At 37.9% G+C, this 13,300-nt stretch overlaps 1 protein-coding gene across 1 annotated transcript in view; it reads left to right on the top strand.

Moving 5' to 3' along the window:
- Nucleotides 1-13,300, top strand: part of SETX (senataxin) — a 78,879-nt gene that overhangs the window by 33,169 nt on the left and 32,410 nt on the right. The window contains exon 11 of the mRNA XM_008563619.1: nt 7,637-7,736. Coding sequence (XP_008561841.1) covers nt 7,637-7,736 — 100 coding nt within the window. The remainder of the gene's footprint in view (nt 1-7,636; nt 7,737-13,300) is intronic.

Here is a 13,300-nt window from a genome sequence, read left to right as displayed (position 1 = left end):
CTCAGCCAGTGAGCGGGAACCGGTCTGTATGTGGGATCCAAACCCTCAGGCGGGAGCGCCGTCACGCTTCCCAAGCGGCGCACTATCCAGTGCGCCACCGGGCCGGCCGTAGTTTTATTCTTTATGTTAATATTTTTTGCTCAGGTGCAGTTATAATCTGTATTTTGTTACATGGAAGATTAAAAAGTCTGAGTGAAAGGGTAGGATTGTCGACCATTAGTGTTTCATTAGGAAGCCCCATTCCTACCTTTATGTCAATATTTTTAGTCTTCTTTTTCTCTTAGGTCAGATTTTACCCCCCAAAAATCTTCAGATATTTTGCCTGGAAAGTATAGGACTGGCCGGGAGCTGATGGTAGGAAGAGAGGGCTGAGATGAGGGTGAGGAACAGAAGGAAGGTTCTCAGGATTCAGTATATAAATAATACAGTATCCCCATCCTTCCTGCTGTCCCTGAGGTCAAAGACTATTGTCCTTTCTAGATTAGTGTCTAGGTTTTTGCTGGCATCAGGGAGGAACCATCTCCCTTCAGCCATGCTTCTAGAGGTATACATCAGATCCCTTCCCAGGTGGAGTTCAGCTTCTGGAGCTTGCTACTGTTGTTATTCATCCATCTGCTTTCTAGCTTTTTTTTTTTTCCTTTTTCCTTTTTTTGTCTTTTTTTCGTGACCGGCAACGGGATCGCAACCCTCGGTGTCGCGCCCGCACCTCGCTCAGCCAGTGAGCGGGAACCGGTCTGTATGTGGGATCCGAACCCTCGGCGGGAGCGCCACCACGCTCCCAAGCGGCGCACTGTAGCAGTGCGCCACCGGGCCAGCCCTGCTTTCTAGCTTTTGAAGCAAAAGAGTACCAAAATTTTGATACTCTCGTCTCCTCTTCTGTTCTCTTTGTCTTAATGGGTTAATCCTGTTTTTAAAAATCCCTTTGGTGATCTGGTAGGGTTTCAGGAGAGATTAAAGGAAATGTATGTGTTTAATCTACCATCTTTACCTTGAAGTTTTACCTTTCTCTTTTTTTTTTTTTTTTCCTTTTTTTGTCTTTTTTCGTGTCTGGCAACGGATCGCAACCCTCAGTGTTGCGCCCGCACCTCGCTCAGTCAGTGAGCGGGAACCAGCCTGTATGTGGGATCCGAACCCTCGGCGGGAGTGCCGCTACGCTCCCAAGCAGCGCACTGTAACAGTGCACCACCGGGCCGGCCCATACCTTTCTCTTTTTTTAACCATACAGCTTAAACAACATTGTTGCAGTATTGCTAATTTAAACAGGCCAACAATACTTAGTGCTGTTAAGATACCTTGTTTAATTTTAATTTTTAGTCTAATAAGCCATAAATTGTGGCATCAAACACAACCCTGGACCAAGGGGCATCACCCTCATTAGGATGTAACTTGACTTTCAGTTTATAATGGGTATAGACTTAATGCAAAAATTTGGTTGGTATCCTATTTAGAACCTGGAATGTAGTGTTTGGTTATCCAGTTAATGTGTTTTATTGCAGGTGGAGTGTAATGGCATTATATGCAATTATCCCTCAGCACAAAAGACAAATGAGAACAAATTCAACTTTTATAAATATATGAAGATCCTTCAACAATTTTGTGGAAAAATATATTTAGAAGATAATATGAATCTTTCCATGAACTTTGGAGTACCCTCGTATGAATCTTTTGTATAATGATTTGACAGATAGAAGGGATACTTGTTTTTTAGTTCTTGCATTGAATATATAAAAGTATCAGTTAGATAAACGTGCATTGTTTTGGCAGGGGCCAGTTTTTTGCAGTCAGTTGTGGCAAAGCGTCTTTTATCTTTTTAGAGCTTAGATTTGTTGTCTTTGCCTGTGGTTCTCTACTGTCTCCTGTATGGGTGCAGAGTGTGGTCATCATAGATTGTGTGGACAGGGAGCAGGCAGGAAGGGAGTGTTCTTCTGGGGTACCACCTTTGATTCTCAGTGCCCAAACCCTTTATAGAGAGATTGCTCTATTTCTTTTGCTAATTTTAGATTGTAATGAATTCTGTGAAGGAAACAAAACAGGCCTGTATGATGAGCGATATTGGGAGGCTACTCTTGAGATGTGGCTGAGTGCCAGAAGAAGAGGGTTTTGTTCAGGAGGTGGGGTAGAGTATGAAGAATATAATGCTTTGAGATGGGAACTATGTGTGAGGAAAGAGATTAGGCTGGTATGGCTGGAGTGAAGCAACTGAGGGGTAAAGAGAAATGAAACGATTGGAGAAGTAGTCAAGAGTCAGATAGTATACTATAAGCTGCAGGTTGGGATTTCATTCTTGGTTCAGTGAGAAAGTGTTGGAAGACCTTTAGATGATTGGTGTTTAGACTGGGGGAGTAGTAATACGCATCAGTTTATGTTTTTACACATCATTCTTCATTGCTGGGTGGAGAATAATCAGTGGAAAGGCTAGTGTAATGCAGTAGACCACTTAGGCTACTACAGTAGCCCAGAAGAAAGGCGATGGTGGATTGATTTGGACATGGAGAAGAATAGATATGTCAGGGGTAAATTTTGGAGAGAATACTCAAAAGACTTGCTGATGGAGTGGATGTGGGAGTTAAGAAGGGAAGATGATTCTGAGGTTTTTGGCTTAAGTATCTGGTTAGATTGCAGTGCTATTTACTGGATGTCAAATGAGTGTGGGTTAATGGCTCTCTCTTCTGGGAATGACATTGCCGAAGCCACAAGGTATAGATGAGTATGTCAAACTAATATATTGTGAGAAAGCCCTGGGCCGACCTAGGATGTGATAGGTTTCTCAGGATGGGAAGAAATAACAGACCAGACTAGAAAAATTCCATAGGTGGGAATTAGGGTGGAAAATAATTTTTTAGCTTTGCCCTTTTTTCTTCCCCTCATTACCCTGGGCTAGAGTACTACCCAGGTATTACCTTTTGGTGCAGGGCAGAAAAGTTGCAGCTGGCTCATGCCAGCCAAAAGCAGTGGAAGTAGCATTAGAGCTGTAGCCCAGCTCCTATGAGGAGTAACTAATAGTAGGTGGAGTTGGATTCCTTGGTTCCTGAGAGTTGAATTGTCCCTCACATCCCTAGGGCTGTATTACTTTAACTAAGGGAGTCAGAATTTGAAAAGGGGTAAGCATTAGGGTAAATTTAGAGATCATAATACCAAAATGCTTATTCCCAGAAGTATATCCCCTCATTGCTCCCTAACCCTCATTCATCAGCAGAGGCACAAAAGCTAGGTGGTGGTAGGATTTAGCCTTTGTTCCCCTCATCTGCCTTTCCAGCTGATGTGCCTAGTATGCCTGGGGAGTATGAATTCAGATGGGAAGTTTGAATTCCCTGTCTGTAGTGTAGTCACTAAAAGAGAAAAGTAACAAACTGAACAACATAGAGCAGATAAAGCAAAATTAGTGGAGCAGTCAGAATACGGTTTTAATCAGAAGCATGTTATAACACTGTGCTCTAACCAACTGAGCCAACTTGCCAGCCCAGAAGCATATTAAATATTTTCAAAGAGATAGGAGAGAATACTAGAAATATGAAGCAGGAAGAAGAAACCATAAAGAATAACAAACAGGAGATAGTGCAGATGGAAGATACAATAGTTTAAGAATTCAGTAAGTGGAGTGAATAGTACATATATACAACTGAAGAATGAGGAAGTAACTAGAGTATCAGATCAAATAAATCACAAGGTATCAGGAAAGAATAGAAGTGGAAAATATAAAAGAAAAAGCAATAAGGTGGGTAGAGAAGTGTTAGTGTATGTATAATAAGATCTCAGAAGGAGAGAAAAAAATAAGCTGAGGTGGTACAGAAATCAAGACTGAAAATTTTCCCAGAAACAGAAGGATTTGAGAATTCAGGTTGAGACGGCTTTTAATAATGTGTCAAGGGGGTATAACCGAACAAGTGCACATGTAAACGGTTACATCGAGACCTTTAGAATGTATTAAAAAGACAAGTTGCAGTAATATCTGCCAGAGATACACATAAAAAAAGCTAGAAAGGTTTAAGATGACAGAATGGAAAAAGATACAGCACACAAACATGAACCAAAGAAAGCTGGAGTTGCAATATTATAATCAAAACTTATTTAACATGAAAACAATTCAGAGGGACAGACACTAGATACTGATAAAAGGAGCAGTAATCTGAGAACATATGCTTGATCACAAACATGAATGTATGTAATGATGTAATTTCAGAATGTGCAAGCAGCAATTGACAACCGTAGACAGCTGCTACAGCTAATATTCAATAATATAGTTCAGCAATGAATAATTGTGGAAGAAACACTTCTGATTATTTGCAGGTTATCTACATAGAAACCCCAATAGAATCAATATTTGGGCACAAGATTAATGTGCAAACAAAAATCAGTAGTGTCCCTTTATAGCCGTAATAACCAGTTGGGAAATATGAAAGAAAATATCATATACAATGGTAACCAAAACTACAAGCCTGTTAGGAATTACTCTAACGACGAATGAATGAGACATTTATGGAGAACACTTTAAAACTATTTAAAAGGCCATTAAAGATAGTTATAAAATAGAGTTTTAAAATGTGATATTTTCGATATTTAAAATAGAGATATTTAATCTTCTTTTATCCAAAATGGAGAGAAAGCTTATGCAATGAGGGGGAGTAGAATAAAAAGGGACAATAATTGCATGGTGACTGGGAGACAAGGATTTTGTTTACTGGTGGTAGCTGGTTTTTTAAAAAAGATAGCTCATTTTGTGTGCTGATGGGAATGAGCAATGTGCAGGAAGAAACTGATGTAGTAAGAAAATTTTTTTAAAAAAGATAGCTCATTTTGTGTGCTGATGGGAATGAGCAATGTGCAGGAAGAAACTGATGTAGTAAGAAAATTTTTTTAAAAAAGATAGCTCATTTTGTGTGCTGATGGGAATGAGCAATGTGCAGGAAGAAACTGATGTAAGAAAATGGATTACTGTAGGAGTTTAAGTCCTAAGAGGAGAAGACAGATCCAGAGCATAAATTAATGAGTTTGCTATAGGCTTCTGTAATGAAAGGGAAGGGAGGATGTGGGTATGAATGTCAGTTGCTTTGTCCATGTTGGGTTTTGGCTTTGGTTCTATCTTCTTGGGGGCCAGTGCTGCAGAAACGCCTTTTCCTCAGTGAAACACCTGTTGTTTTAATAATGTAATTTTGAAGAGAATTTTTTTGGAAACACAACCCATCTCATTATAACCAAACAATGTATTTAATTGATGTGGAAATATTTTTATCAAAACATAATATTAAAATAGTTGATCTAAAAAAAGTTAAATTACCAAATTATTAGGAACATTCAGTTTTGTTTGAATAGTCCATTCTCCATACTTGGAAAATAAAGAGGATTCATATCTGCTGTGAGAATGAGGCCTGACTAGGTGTTTCTTTCCTTCCTGGAGTGGAAAGAAAAGGAACATGGAATGCTTCTTTTTTTTTTTTAAGTTATAGTGCTTTGTAACGTTATTACAGCATTATCACTGTCCTTTAATATTTTGATAGCAACTGAATGTTAGTTTCTGTACAATGTATTCTAAATGTTCTTAAATTTAGGGAGGTTGTTTTCTGACCATTTGCATGATTTTTCGTCCTCCTAACCTAATTGATTACTTTTAATCTTGATAATGCTCTGATGGACCATATAAACATTTACTTGCTTGTACTTTTAACTAACATTTCATTTAGTGTGAAAATATTAGCTTATGCTATTCACGATTTTTTTTATTTCCCAGGTCCAAATGGGTTATGAAACAAATAAAACTATAACCACACAAAATATACAAACCAATGAATTATATAGTATATCCAATATGTTTATTAGGAGTCTTTATCCTGCTGAGTTTCTCTGTGAATCTCCAGAAGTTCAGCAATCATTAGGAGGCCATTGTACCTTGACTATCAGAGATCCTCTTAATCTGTGGTTCTTGAGGTTGCTGTGGAAGTTAATATAAGGTCCATATTTTAAACTTAGAAGTGTCTGCCCTCCACCAAGGAAACCATCTAGGATTTTCTAGGTCAGGCAAATCCTATGTTCTCTAAGATAAGCAGTGATGAGATTTTATTGATCCATTATTTTCTCTCGTTTTTGTTGTACACACTAGGATGCATTTTAATATCTTTATTGAGATATAATATACCATAAAATTTACACTTTTAAAGTGTACAATTGAATGATTTTTTTTTTTGTTAGTAAATTTATAAAGTTGTACAACCTTCACCACAATCCATTTTAGTGAGATATAATATACCATAAAATTTACACTTTTAAAGTGTACAATTGAATGATTTTTTTTTTGTTAGTAAATTTATAAAGTTGTACAACCTTCACCACAATCCATTTTAGAACCCTTCCATAGACTTCAAACAATCCCCTGTGCCCATTTGCAGTCACTCTTTCTTCCTACTGCCAGCCCCAGGTAAACACTAATCTACTTTTTATTTTTATAGATTTGTCTTTTCTGGACATATCATGTATATAGAAGTATACAATATGTGGTTCTTTGCATCTGGCTCCTTTCACTTAGTATAATGTTTTTGAGACTCATCCATGTTGTAGCATGTGTTAGTATTTGTAGGCTTTTTAACACCAAATGAGATTCCATTGTATAGACATACCACATTTATTTATACATTTACCAGTTGATGGACTTTGGGTTGTTTCCAATTTGGGTGACTGTGAATAATGCTGTGAATATGGAATGCATTTCTGAAGGTAGTTCCGTGGACTTGCTGTATTGTAGGGTACTCTGGATGTTACACTGACTGGTACAAACTGATCATAGCTGTCATGGACCAGCATCTGACCTCATTAGCAAATAACACAAGTTCATTGTTCTTTTTTCCCCCTCTTCCCATAGCATAACCATTGTGGAGTCTTGGTTGGTTAACTTTAGTGCAGAAGCAGCCCAGCACCAGTAGTCTTTCATGATGTTTTATCAGAGGATTGAAGGCCAATTATAGATGTAAATACTTAATAACCAAACTGTTACATTTAGATAAAACCGTTCTTAGGCCCCAACAGGTAATTTGTTTTTTAAAAATTGAAACGTAAAATGATTTATTTACACTAGTAGTCTCCTGTCTGAATTTTGGGTTGGGTGTAGTCCTCTTTCTCAGAAGATCCTCAAGTGTACTTCTGAGTTTGGGGCTTTGGCAAATTGAAAGATGGGTACAGAGCATTTTAGAAACTGGCAGGAGAAATCCCAAAAGGATTGGTGAGACATCCCAAAGTTTTGCACCATATCTAGGTCCTTTTCAACTTGTGAGATGATCTGTTTGGGAAATGGCACTGTCTCAGAGCTGTCCAATGGTACTTTATACAGCATATAGTGTTACCACAGGTGGCTCTTGAGCACTGCACATGTGACTAGTTCAACTGAGATTTAGAATTTTTAATTTTAAAAATTTTAATTAACCACATGTAGCTTATAGATACTGAATTGGATAAGTCAATTCTAGGAAAAAAATGTGGAAATATTTTTATCATTTAATTTAATTAAACTGCCACAAATTAATTTTTAGTTTCTGTCATCTGGGGCTCTAGGTTCTGGATTTTACTGTTGCTTCCTTTAGAAATTTTTGCGTTTAGCGTGGCTTTCCAGAATGGTTTTGCTTTCTAAAATTTGCCACTTTGCTTTGTATAGGTGGCACAGGAATGGGCCAACTCTCCAAATAAAGAGAACTTCTATCATTTGCATTTAAGAAAATTTCCTGCTGATTATAAAAAATACTGCGAGTTTGTGGGTAAGTTCTTTCTTATGCAACTTGGAATATATGATACAATAATTACAGATTTTTATTTAAGAGAAGACATCATCATTATTTGAATTTTCTGGGACATAGGTTTTCTAAGCTGAATTCGCAACCTCTTACAAGTCTTAATGAGGATGATTACTAGGACAATTATGAATATAAAATCCATGATTTTTCCCCTGCTTTGTAATTAGAATATCACAGGCTGGAGTGTCAGTGAAAGCTGGGAACGGGAGAGAGGGTGAGTGGAGGGGCTTGACGGGGGTGTTATGGGAATATTCTTTATAGGTTTTGAGTAAATTTTCCAGTCATCTGTCTTCTCATTTCATGATTTGTCTGAACCACATATCACTTTTATGTACTAGTTAAAAATAAACCAAACATTCAGAACTCTTTAAAATGCATTAAGTCCTCTTTTTACCCCCACCCCCATCCATGGTACCCTGTAGATCCACTTAAAAACATGAGCATGTGCATTTATTTGGCGGAGAAAGATACTAAATGTTCATTGTAAAATTTATATAGGTAATATCAGCCAGCAATAAAATAAATATCACCCACAATTCCCATCATTTAGAGATAGTTCCATTAACATTTTGGTGTATATCTTATTGCCAGATTTTATCCTCTCCCATATGAAGTGTGAGTGAGTGAGGTGAGACCATTTTGCTTGTTTTGTAACATCTTTCATTGGGTCATTTAGCAAATATGTATTGACTTTATTGACCTGATAGTAGATGGTTCTCCATGCAGGGTATGTAACTGTGAAGAAAACACAAAATTTCTGACTTCATGAAGCTTGTGTTTGACTTTCTTTCATTTAATATGTTATAAATGTCAGTATTTTCAGTATTGTTATATAATAATAGTATATTTAATAGTTGTAGTTATTCCATTTTAAGTATATCCATAGTTCATTTAATCAGTCATTTCTGGTTAGACCTGTACATTGTTTATAGTTTTTCACTATTTATAAACACTGAATAAAATCCTTTGCTAAGTCAAACCATATACACGTTTTAAGACTTTTGGTTCATATTGTCTGTTCCTACCAAAAGGAATGCCATTTTCACTTCTAAACTCAGGATGTAAAGATGTGCATTTCCCTTGGTAATTTATACCTTTTTTAATTGCCGGTTTTATATATGAAAAAATGTATCTCATTTAAAGTTATACTTTTTGTCACCAGATATTTACTGGTTATTTGTATTCTTGAGAATGTGGGGATGAGTGCTTATTTGTGCTCTTTCTCCTTTTTGTCTATTAAGGGTATTGTTTTCTTCTTAATTTGTATGCATTATTGCAAATTTTTTTTCAATTTCGTTATTTGCTGTTCCATTTTGACATGGAGTTTTTGAGGCAAAGATAAGTTTTATCTTCAAGTATTCAAAACTACCATATTTATTTCTTTACAGTTTTATTATACTTCGAGATGCAATAGCCACAAAGCAGAAAGCCATTTTAAAAACAAGTTCCCCACCCCATTACCTGTTTTAAGTCTTTTTGCAAAATTATCCAAACCCCCAAATTCAGTAAATTTAACTTTTACAGGGTTAATGTTATAGGTGCTAGGGGGAGATTCTGGCTGGAATGCAGAAGGCTGGGTCAGGGAGGCTACTGTGGCCGCTACTGGCTGGGGTGTTTTCCCCCCTTTTTTGCATTCGGTTTTTCTAAAACTTTGCTTCAGCCCTTTGGAATTCATTTAATTTTTTTCCTCCTACTTGGAAGAGAGAACCATGTAAACTTTTAACATTTTGTTCAACCCAAAGCCCACCTTTGGGAAATTGTGGGCCCTTTTTCCTTCTACCTGGAGGAGCAAACAAAAACCAGAGGCATTTCCTGGGCTGCCCTTTTCTCCCCTCACTTTTTTTTTTGGCCCAACATGGCCAAAGGCAGCCAGGGGATCCAGCTGGATCACTCTCCTGAAGCTGGATCTATTTTTTTCAAATTCCATAGGTAACTTTTACCTCTTCTAACAGACATGCAGCTCAGCTGCTGTTTTATACCATGGATGACACCCTTGCCTGCCCATGCACCAGATGTTTGTCATGCCCAACCCCGTCATTCTTCCTTTTCACAAACAGTGTTTTCAGTGAGTCACGGTTGTTCTAGCAGACCTACTTCTGATACCAGCTCTGGTGAGGAGGGTCCCCAACATCACTTTCCCTGTGTTTGTTGCTTTACTAGGAAGACTCACAGGAGTCAGCATATAGTCATAATATAGTTATACTCATGGGTATGATTTTTTACAGTGAAAGAAAACAAAGCAAAATCAGCAAAGGGAAAAGGCGCATGGGGCAAAGTCTAGAAGAAGCCAGGCACATGCTTCCAAGAGCCCTCTTGCAGTGGAGTCACACAGAGTGTGCTTAATTCTCCCACCCATGAGTTGTGACAACACGTGTGAAGTGTTGTCAACTAGAAAAGCTCATTAAAGACTCAGCACCCAAGACACCCTCTGCCTAGCATGTACCAAAATTCTTGACTCCCAGAAAGGAAGCCGGTATTTGGCATAGACCATATTATTTTCACAGAGTTTAGGCACTGTGAGCCGTTCTGACCAGAGAATGATGTATCCTGAAATCCAAGTTCCCAGACACAAGCCAAAGGCCAACCTCACAAGCAGACTTCTCAAAGGATAGCAGGCCCACTACGTTAACTCTTTCCTGCACAGCTTTTTATGGGTAATGACACTGTGATCATTCATGTATCTCTTAGTACTCTTGTGAAGACAGTTTTGTTGAGTCTGTACCCAGAAGTGGATTGGTGGAGTCTTAGGTTGTGCCTTAAGTTCAACTTCACTAGATAATGCCAAGCCTATTACACAAAATCATAGGAGAAGATCCCTGTGGGGTTGGATTTGAATTGGAAGAATTAACTTTGCATTTTTCAGACCAAAAAACGTTGCAAAATTAGTACACCTCCCATACAGCCTTCACCAAGCTTTCTCAGTTTAAACGTTTTGCATAACCATTGGAGAGTAATAAAAACCAGGGATTATGTTGATACAGTACTAAGAACTAATTAGACCTTATTCATATTTCACCAATTTTTTTCCCCAAATGTTTACTTTCTACTCTAGGATCCAATCCAGAATCACAAATCACATTTAGTTGTCATGTCTCCTTACCCTCCTTCAGTTTAGGACAGTTAGTTCCTCAGTCTATCTTTGTCTTTTATGAGCTGAATATTTTTATCTTTTCTCTTTTTGTGGCAGCTAGCTGATAGGGGATCCAAACTCTTGACCTTGGTGTTATCAGCACCTATGACTTAAATATTTTGTTGTTGTTGTTCTTGTTGTTGTTGTGTTTTGGTGGCTGGGTGGTTTGGGGATCTGAACCCTTTAACCTTGGGGTTACAAGGCTGAGCTCTAACCAACTGAAGTAAACAGTCAGCACTTAAATATTTTTAAAGAGTACTGTCCAGTTACTTTGCAGAATATTTCTCCATTTGGGTTTTTCTGATATTTCTTTATGATTCGGTTCAGGTTTTTCATTTTTGGTAACAATGCACATATAATGTGCTCTTCTCAGTTTGTCATATTTGGAGGTCCGTGATGTCAGTATATCTCATTTCTTGTAATGTTAGCTTATGTTTCTCCACTGTAAAGTTACTGTTTTTCATTTGCAGTTAATATCCTGTTTTATGTCCTTTCCTTCATTTCTTCCTGTTTTTATTTTTGAGTTTTTGTTCAGGATAGTTTTTCACATCCGCAAATATATGGCTAAGTATATTTAATTGAGTTTTCTTTTCATTCATGGTTGTTGTTTGGGGGGGGATGTCTTAGTCAATTTTTGGTTGCTTCTGACAGAATACCTGAAACTAGGTAATTTAGAAAGAAGTGGAATTTATTTCTTACAGTTTTGGAGGCTAGGAAGTCCATCTTGGTGAGTGCCTTCTTCCTGGTGGGGACTCTGTAGAGTCCTGAGGTGGAACAGAGAATCATGCAGCTAGGGCAAGAGCATGCTCACATGCTAGTTCAGGTCTCCCTTCTTAAAAAGCCCCTAGTGCCACTCCCATGATAACCCGTTAATCCAATAACCCATTAATCCACAAGTGGATTAATGCATTCATGAGGGCAGAGCCGGTACAGTCTGGTCACCTCCTAAAGGGCCACATTGGGGATTAAGCTTCAACATGAGCTTTGGAGGGGACAAACATTCAAACCACAGCAGGGGGAGTTTTTGTCAACATGTCGGATCTCATTTTCTGATTTTTTTGGTAATATTTACATATGGCTTTAATTTTTTTCCATTCATTTTTGAGGTAATGAGATGATTTACAAGATTATAAGTTCATTGGCACATACCCTTTTCTGTCAGTGTAGCAAAGTCCAGATATTTTAATGGGTGTGTGTGCACCTGTGCGTGTGTGCACACCAGTTTTGAGGGCCTGGTAGGACCCTAAATTTTTTCCCTTTTTGCTTCTCTGTGTGCGTGTGTGTGTGTGTGTGCGCACGTGTGCATGTGTGCACACCAGTTTTGAGGGCCTGGTAGGACCCTAAATTTTTTCCCTTTTTGCTTCTCTCCGTACACCTACTTATAAAAGGGTGCCTCTCCCTTCTTTTTTTTTGTCCCCCCTCCTTTGGACGCTTTGAATTTCAGATACTGACAGTTCAAATCACATATACTTTTAAGACCCTTCTCTGTAATATATTGTGTTCTGATTTCTATCAGGATATTTTTTAGTGTTTTTATACTTGAGGCATCTTACCCTTCTGACAGATTTTAGAGCTGTCTTAGTTCCTTTTTATTCCCTTGTTTCTCATGGCCTGCCCTTGCTTGCCACAAAGCTTTGAAATGATTCAGGAGTTTGAGCGTTCACTTGCTGGGGCTTGGTGTTTTTAAATTTTTTGCTTACAGAAATTTTGATATTTGGATATTATAAATCTTCAGGGATGCTGAGAGCATACTTCTTGTGTTGTTTTATTTTTCTCCTCTTGTTGCTCTGTGTCAGTGGCTCTCAACAGGGGAGATTTTTTTTCCCCAGAGGACATTTGATGCAATATACAGAGACATTTTTGGTTGTCACAACTGGGAGTAGGCAGTGGGGGTTGCTGCTGGCCTAATTTCAATTGTGCCAAGTTTGAGAAACCTTGTTCTATGTCATTTTTGGAGGGAATATTATGAGATTCAGGCCTAGGCCACTGCCATTATTTTAAGCTCCTTGTAAGTTATGGAATATTTTAATTATCTTTTTAAAAGTTAGCTTTATGGAAGTATAATTTACTTATAATAAAACTCACTCTTTTTTAATAGAGGTGATATTTTCATAACAGAATTAACCATTTTAGAATGTGCAGTTCAGTGGCATTTAGTACCTTCACAGTGTTGTCCAAACATCACTTTTATCTAGTTCCAAAGCTTTTTCATCACCCAAGAGGAGAGTCTGTACTCACTAAGCAGTCACTCCCCATTTCCCCTCTGCCATCCTTTGACAAACACTAATCTGTTTTCTGTCTCCTTGGATTTACCTATTCTGGATATTTCATATAAATGGAATCATGTATATGTGGCCTTTTGTGTCTGGCCTCTTTCACCTAGTGTAGTGTTTTCAAG

This window comes from Galeopterus variegatus, unplaced genomic scaffold (assembly GCF_000696425.1).
Source record: "Galeopterus variegatus unplaced genomic scaffold, G_variegatus-3.0.2 Scaffold176, whole genome shotgun sequence".
Lineage (NCBI taxonomy): Eukaryota > Metazoa > Chordata > Mammalia > Dermoptera > Cynocephalidae > Galeopterus > Galeopterus variegatus.
Note: the sequence above shows the minus strand (reverse complement) of the source record. Positions and strands in the feature narration are given on the sequence as shown.